Genomic DNA, 19,671 nt, shown 5'->3' with positions numbered 1-19,671 from the left:
TTAATAGGAAATGAATGAATGATGCTAATAATAATAGCGGTAATAATAATAATGTATTCAACAAACTGATTTATACACTGAATCATATGATGCTCATTGTTGTCATATTTATGGATGAAATATGATGCCATGAAGGTACATGTCCACAAGCCTCAGAATCTTTCCGCCTGAGCCCTGATCAATTTCACCCAAATCACCACTATTTAGACGTGGTTCGAGTAGATGTAACTTTAGGCCAGGGGTCTCCAAGTTCGGTCCTCGAGAGCCCGTATCCAGCCTGCTTTCCATGTTTCTCTCCACTAACACACCTGATTCATGATCGGGATCGTTATCAGGCTTCTGCGAAGCTTGCTTATTAGCTGATCATTAGATTCAGCTGTGCTGAAGGACGGAAACATGGAAAACAGGCTGGATAGGGGCTCTCGAGGACCGAACGTGAAGACCCCTGCTTTAGACAGACTTTGTGCGACCAAATTGTCATTCTGCCGGGCCTCAAGAACACACCCTCGCTACGGCAGAGTGCAAATTGCTGCCTTGCGCCTTCACCTGAATCGGGATACGCCAGCATTCTCACATGCGCTGCCTGATAAAAGACAGACTGACCTCCTTAATGGTTTTCTGAGACATATGTTGGCAGCGGAAGTGCATCAATAACAAAGAGGAACCAAGCAAGGGCAGCAAACAACAATTGAGAACCGATGACAGCATGGAGATACTTTTTCTTGTCGTGACATTTCTTATGCAAGGTAAGAAAAAACTCTATTCAATTGTCTTTTATTGTTGGATTTTCTGTACTGTCATCACCCATTGAAATAAAAGTCACAAAATAAATGATATCAGTTTCTTCTCGGTTTGGTGCAGGGATCGCAAACATGGAGACTGAAGTGACAGGAGTATCTGGAGAGAACATTACAATAACATGCACTGACGACTACTTTTTAGATAATGTCAAATACTTCTGCAAGAGAAACTGTCGATATGATAACGACGTCCTAATAAAAAGCAGGGGGGCAACATGGTATTCAAATGGGAAATACAGCATAAGGGATGCAAAAAGACAATTCTATGTTACAATCTTTCACCTGACGAAGGAGGATGCTGGTACCTACTGGTGTGTATGGGAAATACTTGCGTTAGATGATGAATACAAAAAAGTTTCCCTCACCGTCAGAGAAGGTAAGTGAATAAACAAGGTGACACTCACAACCTCTTTATTAAGTACCTCTAAGATGTCCAGATATCACATCTAAAATATTTGACTTCACAAATAAATTGAGTGACTTCATATCACCTGATTATTTCACGTTAATGTAAATAATAATTCTTCATTTGAACCAACCTTAATTTTTTATTTTCTTAACATTTTAGTTTCTGAAACAAAGTATTTTTTTTTTTACTTCTAACTGAATTTACATACTGTATTCACTTTGACATCAGTTAATTAATCTATGTATGACCAAATCACATTTCTCGCATTTTATAGAGTTTTAAAGTACCACTGACTGTCAGTCAGTGAGTTGCAGCAGGGGATTGTACGTGGAGATCATTTGGTGATTTTATTTTTTGTTTTGTTTTGTTTTTCCCTGTATTTTTGTTTGTTTGATTGTTTTTTAGCAACAACATCAGCACCCAAGCCAACAACAACCTCACCAAAGCAAGTTCATCCAAGTAAGTCACCCTCTCCTAAGTTGTTATAGTGCAGCAGATCGAGGGGAATCTACAGAATGAATTAAATGAATTCAGGCAGACTAAACATAAGTTGTTGTTCTCTCTTACAGAGCCTGGAACAATCCTGTTTGTAGTTCTAATGGTGTGTGGTGTAGTTGCCACATGTGTGTGTCTTGGTACACTCATTTTGGTCGTGACATTGAAATGCCAGCGGGTCAGAAAACAACAAAAAAGAGAGGTTTGTTTACAGCGAAAAATACACCACTAGGTATTATCTTGAATTGGATTCATACATGATTAAAAAAATATGGCCTAGGAGTCAGTGCCACTGCATGTTTCTTATTGCCTGCCGCATATTCTGATAGCAACATTAAAAATCATGGACCAAGTTGAATGCTACAAGATATGGATTTTATTTTTTTTTCATTCCTTTAATGGTGAAACACGTTTAATAATACCTTTTCTGGATTTTTTTCCCCCATTTAAACTATAAAAAAATGTGAATGCAGCAAGATATACGACCCTCAGTGGAAAAATGTTGACATCCCTGCTCTAAAATATGTGCTCATCCAACAGATGTCAGCTGACTACGAGAATGTGATGGTTGCTCTCAAAAGTGATGGTCACTGTCGGGGCTCAAGACCAAAGTGTGAAGCTCATTTGGATGCACCAAAAGATCTGACATTAGAAAATCAAGAGTCCGGCTTCAGTGATTATGAGAATTTAGATCTCAGTCAAGTGAAGGCGCATGCCTATGATGACCTTCATGGAAAGAAAATCCCCAAGCAGAAACATCGCCACTGAAGACTGCTCAATCTCCTACTGTTAAAATTTGATAAGAAAAATCAATAAATAAATTCAGCTCTTACATCTTAAACTGTGTATTTTTGATTCTGGACATTTTGGATTGTTTCTTAGACAACATAATGACTGTTCTATTGTTAAGGTTATGGTGATTACCATTTTTTGATTGTTTAATGGTTGCTATACACTACACAGTCCTGCTGTGATGGATAACTGTATACAATCATAGATGGATTTCCTTCATTCTTATCTGTACGTGTCACAACTGTGACCGACCAATGACTGATAAGCCAGAATGTTTGTGGTTCAGAAAATGGTTCCTGTTTGATGAGGTGAGAGGATGACAAAGTGCATCTTCATGGGTTAAGACGATAGAACATACAGTATAGTCCCATTTTTAGTGAAGGTAATAGTTTTCTTTGAACGACCACTGTTTAAGGTATTGTTGCTTTATTTGTGGTTGTCCTTTCTGCAAGAATATTAAATCAACTTGAAGCGCACACAGGTCTCCTCGATATTATTTAAACTGATACTTGACTTATTGAGCCATTTTCAGCTGTAAAAAGTGAATATTTTGTCCAGAATTAATTTGATAACTTCATTATTTGTCATGTACAATTAATACCTTTTAAAAAGATTTTTTTTTCCCACTTGTTGCCAACTGAAGATGACATCACCTGTGCCGAGGAAATAGGTAACAACCATCATGGCTCACCTGTTTTCTGGGTTTGAGCCAGGTCCCTATTTTATGTTTTGATATGATGGACCATATTAGTGGTACCTTATAAAAAATAAATGACCCACCTGTGAAAAACACACTTATAACACTGGTGCAAATCCTGGTATAGGTCAAGACACTTATCAGTGGTTGATAATGTTGTGTTTGGGTATATTCCAAGCTTTCATTTAAGCCCATTTGTGATTCTTTATGTCAAATATATAGGTCAAGGGAGTTCTACAAAACATCAAAATCACACATTCTCCCCCAAAACCCATCAGAGAAAGACACAGCCACTAGCGTGTCACTTCACTCAACAAACAGTAACAAAATAAACACAAATGCATTTTCTGAGCTGGCACGTTGAAATAATGTCAATTGTGTTTTCCGTTCTAATGTTTGTAGAGGAGCATGTGTCTGAAAATGTCTGTTACCACCTTACCAGGAATATTTGTCAGCGCCACAAAATCAATTTCAACACGCCACTGACGAATATTAGCTGCGGAATATTAGCCATACCATGAACCGTTGACTATGCTACAGAAAGAAGGTTGATGACCACTGGCCAAAATGCACCGATAGCCTGCATGGAGTACGGTTTCACAGTTTGGTCCAAATCCTTTCATGTTTAACAATGACATAGTATGAATAAGGTACACATTTCCTGAATACTTGGATTCTGGTGAATATTACAGTTTTGTGTATTTTGTGTTATGTTCCTTGGTGCCACAGGGCAAGTGTAGAATTTCGGTGGAAAATTATGGTGTGGGGGGTTAATGGTTTGCAGAGCTACAGTGAGCTATATATTTGATAAATGACTTCACAAATGCTCAATGAAAGCTTAGAATGTGCCCTGTAAAATGATGCCAAACAATATTATCAACCATTGGTAAGTGTCTTGACCATGAGCCTAAACCAGGACGTGCACCAACGTTAAAAATGTGGTTTTCACAATTGGTTGCTTACTTCGGGATGTGACCACTGATAACCACTAAAAAAGCTATCAGTCTGAGAGGTCTATCATCTCAAAACATAAACTACAGACATTTAGGTATAAAAAAAAAAAAATGAAAAAAAAATCACAACTGGAAATTGCCCACTCTTTGACTACATATGGCAACAGCGCACATGTCTGTAAGGCTCAGAATCTGTCCACCTGTGCCCGACCCCTGAACAAATTCACCACAATCGTATTAGGACAGCTGCATCAATATTTAGACATGGTTTGAGCAGACATAACTTTACACCGACTTTCAAGGACAAACCCTCACCACGCCTGAATGGCCAACATGGCGCAATACAGTCTGCCAAATTGCAGCCTTGCGCCTGCACGTATTTGGGATACGCCAGTATTTTCATATGCGCTGTCTATGAAGAGACTGTCATGTCCTTCTTACGGTTTTCTGACAGATGTTGACAGAGGAAGTGCGGCAATAGCAAAGAGGAACCAAGCAAGGACAGCAAACAATTTACAGAGGAGGACAAGAGACCAAAAGTAAAAGAGAACATATGATAGCATGGAGATATTTTTCCTTCTCATGGCATTCCTAATACAAGGTAAGAAAGACTTCTGTTCATTTATCTTTTATTGTTGATTTTCTGTACTGTCATCACCGATTGAAATAAAAGTTACAGAATAAATTATATCAGTTGTTTTTTCTCTGTTTGGTGCAGGGAGCGCAAACATGGAGACTCAAGTGACAGGAGTATCTGGGGAGAACATTACAATAACATGCTCTGACGACTACTTTTTAGATCATGTCAAATACTTCTGCAAGAAAGACTGTCGATATGCTAATGACGTCCTAATAAAAAGCAGGGGGGCAACATGGTATTCAAATGGGAAATACAGCATAAGGGATGCAAAAAGACAATTCTATGTTACAATCTTTCACCTGACGATGAAGGATGCTGGTACCTACTGGTGTGTATGGGAAAGAAATATCCTTGATGAATACAAAAAAATTTCTCTCACTGTCAGAGAAGGTAAGTGAATAAACAAGACGACACTCACAACCTCTTTATTAAGTACTTCTACACCAGGGGATCTCTTTTTGGTCTGGGGACCCACTACATAGGAGAACATTTTCCAAAGATTCCCTCATTAAGGGCCCACTACTATGTGTACAGATACTTTTATTATTATTAATTATTTATTCATTTTATAGTTTTAACGTAAATATATATTGTGTTCATAATTTCTCAAAAATAGCACGCTCTGAATATTACACGCCAACTAAAAGCAGTTGGGTTTTTTCTGCACTGTTCTCATGTGGTCCCCTTATTTGTTGGCTAATCTCAAAAAGTACAGGTGTTTACTACATAGTATTATGATAGATTAGTATTTCTTGTGTTCCTTGTATTTTTTTCTGCAAAGAAGAGAAGTTTTCTTAACTTGGTTATAGCCTTGCGTGACGCCATAAAAGCAAGCAAGACTCTCTCCAAGTAATCAAAAGAGAAGGTAGGAAGAAGTAACTGGTTCATTGTTTGTTTGATTGGCGTATCCATGCCCTTATAAAGATATGCACTTTGGGGCGGAAGGTGGTTTGCAAATGCCAATTTAAAACAATTTAAAAGGAATTACAAACAAACAAAGTATAGGATCACTATAAAGATCTGGACAGCTAATTTTACATTTATTAATATGTCTTATATGACAGAGTCATTAAAGAAAGGAGAAAAAAGGAAAGACATTGGTAACTACAGAAATGGTCCAATTAAAAAGATTAAAAACTTTAGTGGGTCTTCTTTATGCTCATTTCTCATTTTCTTTCCTGTATTTTTATTTATTTATTTATTATTATTTTTTAGCAACAACACCAGCACCCAAGCCAACAACAACCCCACCAAAGCGAGTACATCCAAGTACTTCAGCCTCTAGTGAGTTGTTAATACTTGGCCATCAAACATGTAAGCGCCATATGTGTTAACCACACAGCATTGTGAGAGCTGATTTTTGTCTTTCTTTGCAGTGAAGCCGTTGTACATCGGAGTAAGCCTCGGAGTACTCACGCTAGCACTGGCAATAGTCCTTCTAATATACTTCAAACAGCAAAAGGGGAAGATTAGCACACATTCTGGTATGAATAATACAGAGAGTACATTCACATTGCCTGGTCTTTTAAATGCTGAAATGCAACCAACATGATTTGACTCAACGTGATGAATTAGTCGCTCATCCTCTTTGGCTAGCAGGTATGGTGAAAAACTGACATAGCAAATCTAGTAAGGAAAAAACTGGGATGGATGGAAGGATTGATGGATGGATGGATGGATGGATGGATGGATGGATGGATGGATGGATGGATAGATAGATAGATAGATAGATAGATAGATAGATAGATAGACATCCAAATGGAGAAGTGCTGTAAGTGAGGCTGGATCAGGTGAACAATGGATGCAATGGAGCAATAGATTTGACCGATATGTCACACACAACCTATAAAGTTACGGTTTGTTGAAAAAAATAAAAACATAGACCAACATACTGTAAATCAAACATAAACATGCCGTGAATACGACACTAATTCAGCTACTGGTTACATAAGCACATATGACATGGATTAACGTCCTATAACTTCATTAAATGCGCCACACAATGCATTCTTGGAACAATATACAGTATATGCAAAACAAATATAATATGCCTGGAACTTGTATGGGCCAGTGCTGAATTCCATCTGCATTTGTGTTATTTTTGGGAACAATATATTTACACTTGAGCTCTTTAGGGCTGGCCTGTACATCTGTGTATAACCGACGCCAATTGTGTTTGTTATCTACCATGATTTTACCAGTCCGGCCCACTTAGTAAAATATTTTCCTCCATGTGGCTCCTGAGCTAATATGTTTGACACTCCTATGTCATAGACTCACAATGTGAAAAATGTATCAGGTGCGTGAGAATGTGTTTAAAGTTTTGCAAAAAAGAACTGGCGAGTTTTTCAACATAAGTCTAAAAACCTGATCAGTGTTGAAAGCTTGGCCAAAACAGTGTTTGTGTTGAAAAATTGGTTTAGGCCACTAAGAAATTGGTTCAGAGAATGGGGTTTAGTATTTTAGATAGAGATGTTCAATATCACTTTTTTTCTTAGACCAACTCAACTCTTGAGTTGTCACCGATACAATACTAAGTACTGAAACCACTAGTAATTTTGATACATGAAATTTCTATTAAACAAAATGACAGATCATTTTAAAGAAAGACCAACATATCCCAATGTCGCATATTCCATAAATTTGCACCTAATTACAGGCATTTTTCTAAGATCTTTTTTCCATTTGCTCATGAAATACAAATTTTGTATAGAACGCATAAAATTAATCTCAAAATTAAAAATAAATAAGTAAATAAGTAAATGAATAATAATAAAAAGGCATTTTTGTGAGATCGTTTTCCATTTGTTCATAAAATACACATTTTGTATGGAACACAAAATGACTCTGAAAATTATAAATAAATAAATAAATAAATAAATAAATAAATAAATAAATAAATAAATAGTCCAGTTGCCAGAAAGGTCCCAATATAACACTTTTCCATAAATTTGCACCTAATTAGAGGGATTTTTCTAGGATTTTTTTCCATTTGCTCATAAAATACAAATTTTGTATCGAACACAAAAAATGACTCTTAAAATTAAAAATAAATAAGTAAATACATAAATAAGTAAATAAATAAATAAATAAATAAATAGTCCGGTGGCCAGAAAAGGTCCCAATATAGCACTTTTCCCTAAATTTGCACCTAATTAGAGGCATTTTTCTAAGATGTTTTCCCATTTGTTCATATAATACAAATGTTGTATTGTAATTTTGCATAACACATAAAATGACTCTTAAAATTATAAATAAATAAATAAATAAATAAATAAATAAATAAATAAATAAATAAATAGTCCAGTTGCCAGAAAATGTCCCAATTGAAAATATGAAATATGTGATTGTACCATTTCATTCAACCGATATAGGCAGTCATTGCGAGTACCCGATATCTTGAAATATGGCGGCATCGGTTCAATACCCGGTATAGGTATCTGACCGATTGCTAGAACTAGGGATGGGTGAGTACCGATACCGATACCTGGTATCGGTACTCACCCATCCCTCTTTAGACTTCTGAATATGATTCAGTGCAGTTCTGCAGTCCCATAAACTACAACACTATATAAATATATATATGCATGTAAATTTATAATTTTATACTGACTTTTATTACACAATCCCCATTTTCATTCACAACACGAATAAGAGATCACATTTCACTCTCGGAACAGTTTGAACTAATGTGAATGTGTGTTTTTTTCACAGAAGAAGAAAAGGACGAAAGCCCACCCTATGCAATGGTTTCCAAAGCAAAGATCAAATCATCTGGTACCCTTCCCTCATCTGTTGCTCAGAGTCAGGATACCAGCAGATATGGTGACTCCATTCCACCAGACAGTCTCTACTATTCCACTGTCAGCCACCACAGCCCCGTGGACGGCAACGAGGTCTCAAATGAGCCCGCAAACGTGACATACTCCACCGTTATGTTCACAGATGAATCGCCAGTGTACTGCAATGTCTGAACGTAGTGCGCATCACCAGTCTGATGCCATCTCATCATGACAGTTATGATTGTATTCCATGCAACAACATACTTCTATTTATAATGAAAATGAAATAAAGTATTTTCCCTGCCGTCCTTTTTTTAAATCCCCTCTTTTAGTTTCTGTCTCCACTTCTGGTTCACAGCAGTAGTCACATCCTCATTTTAAAATAACATGCAAATGTTTGAAGTCAGGTGCTTAAAAGAGAGGCTGCAAAAATACAGTGATTTCAATAGAGGATATAACCCGTATACAGTACATGTAGTGTCACAAATGACAGAATAAGTAGCTATTGATTACAAAAATATATCAACAACATTTTAAAAGGAATGGCAATAGCTTTAAAAGTGTATGTCTCCATGACAGGTAATATTGTTTTTATTTTATTGTTATTTAAACGAAGATGGTTTTGTTGTTGATAAATGTCGAGATTTGTAATGTAATTTAAATTTTAAATAGGGTTAAATTGTGTTTTCTCAGCCACAGTGTTTTTATTGGCAGTGACAGGAGGCAAAAGGGGTTCTCAGGAGATTGGCGATCATCAATGTGAGTACAATTAAACAATTAAAGCATCATGATAACAACGTGATTTTGGTTGACTATAAAGGAGAGAGAATTTTTTTTATTTTTAACACAAAATCACACCAATGAACATGCTGTGTTTAAGAATAGTTAATATGATATGATATGTTTAGTTCCCACTCGGTGATGGTGTGAAATTCCCTTTGAATGATTTTCTATCTGCCATGTGATTGACCGGCTACTGTCTGCCTCTTACGGAATATCAACTATATAAGCTCTAACTCAGCCCGTACTACGTATTTTACATTGGGTGCTCTGAGGTAAGCAGGTTGCAGCAGAGAAAACAGCAGATGTCCCGGAACTGAACCCTGTGGAACACCATACGTTCCGTCAACATTATACATGCACATTTTTGTCCGACCACTTTCTTTTTTTGCTTGACATGGTATAAACAGAAGGGATTACAATTACAGAGAAGAAAAAAAAATCACACAACATACCATCACAACAGTCACACATCGACTGCTACCATATTCCATGCAACACAGAAGGCCAAGCAATGTAGCGTGATCACCTGCAGCTAATGATAGCCAAGTGGGGCGTATCATCATGAATCATACGAATCCGGTGTGTGTCTTGATCTCCACTGAACCCTTGAGACTGACTCACCTATAGTGATGGGCGATACTGCAAATTTTGGTATCGATACAATTCCAAGTAAATACTGGGCCAGTATCGCCGATACCAATACCGGTATTGACACTTTTTTGAAAATGATAGTATATTTTTTATTTTTTTTAAAGATTGTTGTATCATTGAATTCCTTATTCAAAGTCAAATTTCAACCTTTAAGTGTTTTTGTGTATTTTTTTTTTAGGATAAAATTATGACTGTTTATTGATAAATAGAAACTACTTTATTAATGTTTTCCCCCCAGAAACATTCCAACCATGACAAAATATTTTTTAAACGTTCTTAATTAAACAAAGTGCACAAAGTGATCATAGAAAAAAAAATGTAAACAAATACTTTGTCATATACTGTTCAGAAACTACAAATACAAAAAAATTAATAAAAATCATCACTTTTTTTCAAACCAAATAAACAAGATGTTAAAGATCATCATGCAATAACAAATATAAAACATAAAACAACATGCCAAAAAAACATCTTTCAAGTACAATGCTGTATGTGTTCATGCAATCAACTACAAAGATGAGATGCCACACGATTGAAACACACTACTGTGATATGCCTGTTATCTGTTTGACCAAACCACAGCAGTGCATAAAAGAGTCAAACTGAAACTAAGCTACCAGATAGATAGTTTAGTGTCAGTATTGATCCGATATCGATACTGACCTGACCTGGTAATATCGATATTTGGATCGTCCCCTCCCATCTCTCCCCTGGGGTTCGATCATATGCATATCTTTGTTCCAAAGGAGCCACATTGATGTATATTTCTTCTTTACAGACTGGGAAGACATGCAAGCAAGAATAATACATGAACATGTTGGAGAATCTGTCCGAATTGAGTGCCCCTACCCAAGCAGCCATGACAAGGATGATCAATTCTTGTGCAAGGGAGATAATCCAGTCAGTTGTGAGAGGGTGACAGATAAAACCAAAATCTTGAGAGTAAATAAAAGAAAAAAACATTTTTCAGTGCACATCAGTGATCTGAGCAAAGCAGACTCTGGGACATATTGGTGTCGCTCTAATATACCCTGGAAGAAAAGTGAATACACCAAAGTGCAACTTCATGTTGGTGAGTATCAGGCACACTTTCACAATCATGTTGTTTATTGTTGTTCTCACAAAGCAATAGGATGACGATCAGTTTAAGCCTCTTCCTTTACTTCTGTTGCGGCGACTATTCCATGCGTAACATTTCTCAAACAATCTTTATCCAATTTTTAGCAATGATTACAATCATTGTGTAGCAGAAGCACTCAGTGATCTTTGTCACTTTTTGGACATTTTGAGGTAATAAAATAAATAAAATGAAAATCTACCTTTTGTCTCTTTTTCTGATAACTACAAATTTGGAGTCTGACATTTTTTGAATGTCCATCCATCCATCCATCCATCCATCCATCCATCCATCCATCCATCCATCCATCCATCCATCCATCCATCCATCCATCCATCCATCCATCCATCCATCCATTTTCTGAACCGCATGTTCCTCACAAGGGTCGCGGGGGGTGCTGGAGCCTATTTCAGCTGGCTATGGGCAGCAGGCGTACACCCTGAACTGGTTGCCAGCCAATCGCAGGGAATATTTACTTATTCAGTTTCAATCTAAATAATTAATTCGTTTAAAGAATATTTATCCATATATGTCAAAAAATATACATTTCTACAGCAATTTTTTTTGTTTTAGAGTTCCACAGAGATCCACATGTGGCTCCACAGCCGCAGGTTGCACACAGATATAGGTTATGGTTAGTTAATGATCATGTTACAAAAAGTGTGATGTGCGTGGTTATTTCTAAAGCAGATGAAGCGACCACAAGATCAAGACGTCCTGCTGTGCGTGTGACGGCAGCAACTGTGGTGATGATATCAAAATCATCGATGTGGTCTTCAACGCCAACACCATCAAGACACAGTGTGGTCAAATGTGAGTACTGCAGTTAGCTCTGCATATCTGATGCGGACTTTTAAGAATGTCAAACCTTGTGTACGTTTCTTTTGAATATTTCTACTGTAGCGGTCTTATACGGCGAGTGTTGTTCAGATGATCAAATTAGCAAAACTGCACAAGTTAAGAGGAAAGAAACAAAATAATTCAAGCGAGAAAATATTTGATCATAGAAAGGTACGGACGTAAAATAAGTTCTGGTTGATTGTAATTTAAGATTTATTAATAAACTGCAACATATACGTTTTACATTTTGATGATCATTTGTCAGATGACAATCAGTTATGTTGTTATTCAATGTGTGCTTTGATGATGAGCGCATGTGTGTACTTCTAATGCAGATAAACACAACAACAGTAAAAAATCAAGACATCCCGCTGTGCATGTAACAGTACAATCGGTGACGAGACCAAAATCATCTTTAGGATCTTCATCGACAACACCTTCAACACATAGTGTGGTCAAAGGCGAGTAAGACACACACACACGCGCATACTAGAGCTGTGCGATACTTGAGATTTTGGTAGCGATTGATACCAAGTAAATACAGGCTGCCAATATCACCAATTCGGATACCAAGTACTTTTAGGTTCATAAAATATTATGGTATTTTAAATCATTTGTCCTATTAAAGAACTTTATTTATTTATTTTTATGTATTTATTTATTTTTGAGAATTAGGCTTTCTTGTTAGGTTCTTAAACTGCCATAATATGATATCCTCAATGGAAACATATCTGTGCTATTATTTAAATTTACAAAGTAGTAATAATCTTCGTAACCTCCTGACTACCAGCAATTCAAATTTGTCCTCTCTAGTGGACCTTTTTAAACCTGAATATCTCTCACCCAGTGCATACGATTGAATTAACTTTTGTGCTCTATAGATGATACCAAATGTGTAGGGGTGGGGCTTCCCTCAGTGCAAGCACTTTTTAGGGAAGAGGAATAGTAAGTGTATAACACTATTTATTGAACAAATTTAGGCTTTAAATGTTGTTAACATTTGTTCTATAAGACTCTTAAGAACACATTAAAGTATTATTTAAATTTTTTTTAACTGTATTTGAGACTAGCATTTAAGTTTTTAAAAAATGTCCTCTTAGTAGTCACATCATAGCTTAAAAATAAAAACTCTTTTTTTCTTTTAATTTCTTTTGCAGTATTCCAGTTACCGTACTTCACAAAGATTGGGGAATATCAACATAAACATGATAGGATAATGTTTATTTTTCCTGGTAGTCAGGAGGATATTCTTAGTTCCTGTCACTCTTCTGCATTCAAAGAAATATCAGCCACCAAAGTACATGTAGTGTAGTCACATTACATAAACGATACTTACATGTTGCACTACACTTAGCTCAACTAGTAGTTGTAAAAGCTCAAACGAAGCACGACTCATTTTCACATTAGGTCATCCCCTGTAAAAATAATTAATTGTTACCGCCAATGCCGCCCACCGCAGTGATTGGCAGTCCGGCGTGTGCTACAAAGGAATTGCAAAGAGACCCATGAGAAACCAAAATAAATAAATAAATAAATGTAAATTATCGATACTAGAGATCTGGTATCGATCCGATACCGATACTGGTCTTAGTATCGATTCTATCGATACTTGGATCAATCTGCACAGCTCTAAACACACACAAGCACGCACACGCACACTGCGGAGGTAACTCGCCATGGGCATGTGCTAAAGCAAAATAAGCTAAGAAGACTTGTAGATTTCCACAGGTCCTTGTTTATTTGGTAGCCCCCTCCAAAAAAAGAGACATATTAAGCTTTACCACTCGTTATCTGAGAAAGTACAGCGGTTTGGACGGAGTCCATGACGAAAAGTGAACGTGAAGAGGTCAAGCAAGAAGTGACCTATTGACATAGCAAATTAAAGTGGCGCCACCGTGTGGCGTGTTACCGTACTTACATAACGCACAAATGCTGACACAGTCTCCCTTTCCTGTCTAATTCCAGATATCAATGTGGCAGTTCTGGTGTCTCCCATATTGTTGGCAGTACCTTTGCTTGCACTCGTAGTGTTTATTTACAAACGCACCTCGAAACAAGGTGAGGACAGCGTTGGGCACACACAAGTGAATTTTATGGAGTCATCACTCAAGCCTTTATCAAAATTCTTTTGTTATATTATACATTTAAATATTTTTTTTTCTGAAGTAATTGTCATCTATTATTAAATAGATGGTACTTTTGTCTTTTTTATTTTTTTTATTTTTTATTTTTTTAGAAATTTTTCAGTTCATTTCACAGTTCTTTTTTTTTTTTTTAAAGAGCTCAGAATTGTTCATTCGGTAGTCTTACCGATTCAACGTCTTATCATCATTGCTCTTTATTTTATTTATTTTTATTTTATTTTTATTTTTTTTTTTTGTGTGTGTGTGTGCGTTTGCGTGTGTGCGTTTGCGTGCGTGCGTGTGCGTGCAAATACGTATAAATTTATACTCATTAATTCACCTAAAACCTTGTAAATATCCCATTACCCTTCGCCTTAACCAGGTACTTCAGAATCTTGCCAGAGTCGTGAGGTTCAAATGGTCAGGAGACCAGAGAAAAGGTCAGAAAAAATAAAGAGAAAAGAAAGATAAATCAAAGTGAAATCCAGCACCGACCAAACACTTCCTGCCTTCCCCATGGTTACAAAATCAAAGTCTTACGCCAACCCCGGAAGCCTCTAAATTCCAACAAATTAGCGAGATCTCAAGAGACCAGAGGAAAAACTAAAGAGAGGAAGGAGGGAAGGATCGATGAGGCAGAGTGAGATCATTTCACAGTTCTAATGTCTGAGATTTGAATCTATGAGTTTCATATGTGTAATACAAATTAGCCTGTTTTTTTTGTGTGGATTTTTTCCACCACTAATGAGTAAAAACACCAGAGATATTTTGGACAAATTTCAAAATCTATCAAATAATGGCCATTGTATGGCAGAGTCATAGTACATGCAACTGACATTCATGCATCTGGCACGGGTTTGATTACCAGCCAGTTCCACAACAATCAGCCAATGGAGCTTTGTGGTGCCCATCCCAAGCCATCAAATATTTCAAATGACTATTATTTTCGATGTGATGTGCTGCAGGAGGATCATCAGTGCAGGGGCGACATGATGGACCCAACAACCAGGTTTGTTGGTTGTGTTCTCACTCTTTCCATCTCAGTTCTACAGTTCTACCCATCAGCCACTTTTCATATCCACGATAGGCAGAGCTTCCTGATAACCTGTATGAGGAGATACAGATGCAGTCTCAGCAAGGAAATGCCATGGTCAACCCTCCAGAGCCGATACACTATTCCATGATTAATTTCCAGCAGGAGTCAAGCAACATCTCAACTGCACATAATTCCCACCTTGAGGCTGAAGAAAATAGGTCCGACTCCTCTGGCAGTTGTGTTATTCCTAGCGTCCCTGCAGTGGCAGATATCTACTCCACTGTAGCAAAACAGAGAGAGCCGTGACATCACTAGACTTTCACTATGCAATGTATTCAGTTTGTGTTGAACAAACATCCAATAAGGCTCTAGGTATGAATCGCAATTCCGGTCTACCTGGGTACTGTTTTCCCTGTACTTGCGTGACTTTTGTACTTGTACCGCAGGCCTTCCTCCCACATTCTAAAAAAAAACAAAAAAAAAAAACAACAACATGCATGTTAGGATAATTGAAGATGCTAAACTGTCCATATGTGTTAATGTTAGAATGAATGGTTGCAACCTGCAGTTCAGTTTGTTTGTTACAGATTTTTTGCCCGACCTCTGACCCAAAGTCAGTCAACTGAGGCAGGCTACAGCTCACCCCAGATGTGAATAAGGGCTGTAGAAAATGGATGGAGGAATAGTTACATTTTTGGCTAGCGCCCATAAAATAGCACAAACATTTTGTCAATATATAAAGCTTCCACATAGTAAAGTGAATACACTTGTACATACAGTAAAGTGTAAATTCTATGGGCATATCTAGTAACTTATATGGCTTATATGACATCTGTGCAGGTGATTTCATTTGGACATTTAGGCAATTATATGTCTGGATCCTATGTCTTTTATGTTTGTGTGTGCATTGTAATAAAGAATGAGTACAATGTAGTTGAGCTCATGCTCAGTGTTTCCCAACCTTTATTAAGTGAAGGCACCCCTTTTTTTCCCTGTGAAAAACTTCACAGCACACCACTTCACAAAAAAGTTACAAAAACCATGACTATGAATTAGTACATAATTATAAATAGTGCTACGGTACTCACAAATTTACTAATAAAGTGTGTACAAAAGCTTTATGTTCAACAAAACAAGCCCACATTTTTACTAAATAAGTTTGTGAGTGAATTGAGACGCGATTTACTTTTTTGCAATTATGTTTGGTGGTGTGTCACAAAGTTTTTTTTTTTTTTTTTTTAAATTATTTTGTATTTTTTTAGTTTAAAATAAGTGCCTCGTTTGTTTCAATATGCTGGGTAGACGAAAACGCTGCTCTCATCATATTCGTTATTAGGTATTTTGCGCCCTCTGATGGCTGAACTGTGAACATTATGAGAAATTTGATCAATGCTAAAAAAAAAAAAAAGAAAACAGAAAAAAGAAAAGAAAACGTGAACTTGTGTGACGTCTTTCCTTTTATTCAGTTAACGTCATCATCCTGAGGGTAACGACCACCTGGTGCTGTATTTGTTTTTTTGCTCAACTCTGTGTCATTTGAGGCCAACTTTAAGCTCGTGTGACATTACGAGTTCAACAGTTTACCGTCCATATTGCTGTATAGACGCATCTTGGCATACGTATGTATGTTTGACTGATGGCCAAGACGACCAATGAGAGAGGCGAATACTTACGTAGGCGGAGTTTAGGATTCCGGCGGGGGCTGGGTGTGTGTCGCCTGACCGGATAATGACAGAAGTTTTCAGTCAATGTGGCTGGCTACAGTACTTCGTTATTAAGCCTGCTTTTTATTGTATTTCATCCCGGACGTGTCAACAATTATCATCTCCTGCTTTTATTGGTAATAAATAAATAAATCATAGACATTTGACTGACCGCGCAGTTGCATCTGGAACTTTGGATACGCGACCCGTCGGCCTTCTTTTTGACAGTGTTTACGACCACTTCGAGACCGCTGAGCGGACCGGGGTGCCATCATGGGAAACCGGGGGATGGAAGACCTCATTCCCCTCATCAACAAGCTTCAGGACGCTTTCAGCTCCATCGGCCAGAGTTGCAACTTGGAGCTGCCCCAAATAGCGGTCGTCGGCGGCCAGAGCGCGGGGAAGAGTTCGGTTCTGGAGAATTTCGTTGGCAGGTCGTACAGTTTATGTCAACTTTTGAATTTGAATGTGAGACTTATAGAGGTAAAAAAAAAAAAAGTTTGTGTTCATCTCTCGTTCGCTACGTTTATCTGGTGTAAAAGTCGCCAACTAAGCGGTGGATTCTTTGCAGTTTGGAAGATGAGCTATTCATCATGAACAATTACGCTTTTTACGCAAGTGAATTTGTGTTCGTGTTGAAGATAAACAGTAACACCCAAGGTTTAATTAGCTTGATCAAACACATCCAAATGTAAAACACACACACGCACACTCATTCTTGTCTAATCCCTCTCAGCTTCAGCTATTCTGTTAAACATTAACAAAGTCATAGTTCCTTAAGAACGCTACCCAAGGCTGTAAATACATCCTTTATTGGCCACGCACTACACAGGCCAGGTCAATGTCTGACTTCAAAAGTGGTTTCAAAAAACAAGTCATTTTTGTCACGTGCCTCATTGTAGTTCCATCAGAAGACCGTTCTGACTCATGCAAATGTATATTCACCTAATTATTACCTATACACACAACAAATTGGATGAAACTGTTTTGGAAATTGGAGCTCCACTACATAAATTTATTAGGTGGGCCAGATCTTGCTCTCGGCTTGAATTTGACACCTGTGGTGGAGTGTTGTGTTTTCCGGATAAACAGATTACAGGCAGAAATGGGCAGAACCGGTTGGAGTCTTTTAAGATGCCAACGCTGCTGAATTTGTGAGCTTTTCCAGTGAGACTGACGGAATCTTAATGAGGGCCCCCTCCAGACAAATAACAAGAAAGCAACTGTTCGATCATCATTGGTCATGCAGGCGCACTGACTTTTCTCAAGCAGTTATTGTTCATGCGAGCTCAGAAAAGGAACATCTGACGTGTCTACGTTTTAGGATGTTGTCAGTGTTGAGATGGGGAATGCGGCTTACGCAGGCGGTCATGCCTTCATTTCCTCTTTTGCCTTTTGTCTGTGGGTCCCAAGCGGTTCCTGGGGGAGACAGTAGGGCCATTGATGTTCTGATGTGTGGGGTCATCAGTGATATCACCAGCTGCACTGCACTGTCATGTGTACATGACAGTATGACACACTCTCGCTATTTTCATGTCTGTTAATGAGCATATTAATGAAGCTGTTGATATTCTTGGTTTAGTTTGACGGTTTGAGTGACTTTTTTAGTCTCAAACACTTGAAATTGAATGAACTAATCAAGTTCAAATATGGTCCCTCAGTGGTGATTGGTGAAACTAATCAGAAATAACAGGGTTTTAAACTAACGTTTTGCATTGGATAAATACACCATATGATACTCACACCTGCAAAAAGAAGTGCTTTTCATACATGATGGTGAACTAAAATCTCTAATTATATCTCCTTAAAGCGATACAAGACATATAACTAACTCATTTTCCAGTATAGGTTTACGCATTGTGTTTAAACAATAAAAGTGCCAATATCTCTAGCAATCTTATTCCCTGAATTTTCTTTTAAATCGATTAAATATCAAAATAAGAACATACCGTGGTGAACGCCATTATCCTGGTCACGTGATCGTGATGACGTATCCCGTTCGTAAACGGCAGCTGCCGTCGTTCACTTGAATGGAAGTTTGCTGACGGACTGGGCAAAATACTGTGCCAAATACTGCGCCAATGCTGAGCAGAGTAAAATCCTCAGCACGTCCGGTTTCATGTCATTTGGTGTGGGGGTGGGGCGGTGGATGGTGTCCTCTCCTAATGTGGGCTAAAGCGTACTTAGCACATGACACCCGGATGTTTACCGTCCAGGTTTGGGACCGTCCACAACTTACATTTCCAGAGCGAACAATGCCAATGGTGACTTAACTGGTAATTTGAGCCTCTGTAACATGCAACTTGTAGACGGTCCCCAACTTCCACTCGCTATGAGCCAGCGGCTGAATGTGTCTTCCTTATCGGCCGGTTACATCTTCACTTTCGACTGAACACAAATCTTTGGCGAGTCCTCCGTGGACTGCTTTTGAGAAGTGCTTCTTTGCTGTAAGGTGTAATTCTACCTTTGATGTCCGCCATGGAATGCGATAATTCCTCGTGAGTTCTTTGTTGTCACTGGCAGCCAATGTCATTCAATGTCTATTTTACGCACTTGATACATCACGATGATCACGTGACTGTCCAAAATGGACTATACTGTACTCAATGCAAAAATATTCATAGAAGTGCTCTCGAATCATAATTGCTCAATGTAAATTGACATTTTTTTCAGGGAAGAGTTGAAATGAACTATTTCACAGAATAGCTGGTTAGTTTTTCATAAGTGTTGTATTCCTTTAAACTCAAGATTTTAACTAATCACTCAAAACTTCTAATTGAAAATGTAATTTATTTAATTTAACACTTTATTAACTCAACTCAACCCAACTCAAGTTTATTTATATAGCGC

General features: G+C 37.6%; 4 protein-coding genes and 1 long non-coding RNA gene across 12 annotated transcripts in view; 4 read left to right on the top strand and 1 right to left on the bottom strand.

Moving 5' to 3' along the window:
- The first annotated feature begins 313 nt into the window (after positions 1-313).
- Positions 314-2,972, top strand: LOC144020870 (CMRF35-like molecule 8). The gene is made up of 5 exons (XM_077524734.1): positions 314-746; positions 862-1,176; positions 1,615-1,668; positions 1,779-1,906; positions 2,245-2,972. The coding sequence occupies exons 1-5, from the start codon at positions 707-709 to the stop codon at positions 2,470-2,472; spliced, it is 765 nt and encodes a 254-aa protein (XP_077380860.1). The 5' UTR covers positions 314-706; the 3' UTR covers positions 2,473-2,972.
- Positions 2,973-4,537: 1,565 nt separating this feature from the next.
- On the top strand, positions 4,538-8,879 carry LOC144020906 (CMRF35-like molecule 8). The gene is made up of 5 exons (XM_077524808.1): positions 4,538-4,747; positions 4,865-5,176; positions 6,002-6,070; positions 6,163-6,270; positions 8,501-8,879. Exons 1-5 carry the CDS (start codon positions 4,708-4,710, stop codon positions 8,758-8,760), a joined length of 789 nt encoding a protein of 262 aa, XP_077380934.1. The 5' UTR covers positions 4,538-4,707; the 3' UTR covers positions 8,761-8,879.
- A 147-nt stretch (positions 8,880-9,026) lies between these two features.
- LOC144020380 (uncharacterized) lies at positions 9,027-15,839 on the top strand. Its single transcript, XM_077523779.1, has 7 exons — positions 9,027-9,147; positions 9,262-9,327; positions 10,781-11,074; positions 11,807-11,932; positions 13,925-14,017; positions 15,048-15,091; positions 15,170-15,839. The coding sequence occupies exons 1-7, from the start codon at positions 9,111-9,113 to the stop codon at positions 15,422-15,424; spliced, it is 915 nt and encodes a 304-aa protein (XP_077379905.1). The 5' UTR covers positions 9,027-9,110; the 3' UTR covers positions 15,425-15,839.
- Positions 14,355-18,890, bottom strand: LOC144020382 (uncharacterized). Its single transcript, XR_013283862.1, has 4 exons — positions 18,771-18,890; positions 15,515-15,580; positions 15,317-15,398; positions 14,355-15,187 (listed from the first exon to the last, which is right to left on the bottom strand). It is a non-coding gene; the product is annotated as an uncharacterized LOC144020382 (long non-coding RNA).
- Positions 16,767-19,671, top strand: part of LOC144020378 (dynamin-2-like) — a 24,629-nt gene continuing 21,724 nt past the window's right edge. For 2 of the 8 annotated variants that reach the window (XM_077523776.1, XM_077523772.1), the window contains exon 1: positions 16,769-17,255. In XM_077523776.1, coding sequence (XP_077379902.1) covers positions 17,095-17,255 — 161 coding nt within the window. In that variant the 5' untranslated portion in view covers positions 16,769-17,094. Of the gene's footprint in view, positions 17,256-19,671 lie in introns of all 8 variants that reach the window. The other 6 variants (XM_077523777.1, XM_077523771.1, XM_077523774.1 and 3 more) reach the window with 4 other exon arrangements.

The sequence above is a fragment of the Festucalex cinctus genome, chromosome 6, assembly GCF_051991245.1.
Source record: "Festucalex cinctus isolate MCC-2025b chromosome 6, RoL_Fcin_1.0, whole genome shotgun sequence".
In the NCBI taxonomy this organism is placed as follows: Eukaryota; Metazoa; Chordata; class Actinopteri; order Syngnathiformes; family Syngnathidae; genus Festucalex; species Festucalex cinctus.
The sequence above is the reverse complement of the archived record's forward strand: the minus strand, read 5'-3'. Positions and strand labels throughout refer to the sequence as shown.

Bases quoted from the DNA above. Each gene is read 5' to 3' on its own strand.
- LOC144020870 (XM_077524734.1), top strand. From the start codon at position 707: ATGGAGATACTTTTTCTTGTCGTGACATTTCTTATGCAAG. The intron at 747-861 runs GTAAGAAAAAAC...GGTTTGGTGCAG, and splicing joins CGTGACATTTCTTATGCAAG to GGATCGCAAACATGGAGACT. The intron at 1,907-2,244 runs GTTTGTTTACAG...CTCATCCAACAG, and splicing joins GAAAACAACAAAAAAGAGAG to ATGTCAGCTGACTACGAGAA.
- LOC144020906 (XM_077524808.1), top strand. From the start codon at position 4,708: ATGGAGATATTTTTCCTTCTCATGGCATTCCTAATACAAG. The intron at 4,748-4,864 runs GTAAGAAAGACT...TGTTTGGTGCAG, and splicing joins CATGGCATTCCTAATACAAG to GGAGCGCAAACATGGAGACT. The intron at 6,271-8,500 runs GTATGAATAATA...TTTTTTTCACAG, and splicing joins GAAGATTAGCACACATTCTG to AAGAAGAAAAGGACGAAAGC.
- LOC144020380 (XM_077523779.1), top strand. From the start codon at position 9,111: ATGGCAATAGCTTTAAAAGTGTATGTCTCCATGACAG. The intron at 9,328-10,780 runs GTGAGTACAATT...TCTTCTTTACAG, and splicing joins GGAGATTGGCGATCATCAAT to ACTGGGAAGACATGCAAGCA. The intron at 14,018-15,047 runs GTGAGGACAGCG...GATGTGCTGCAG, and splicing joins CAAACGCACCTCGAAACAAG to GAGGATCATCAGTGCAGGGG.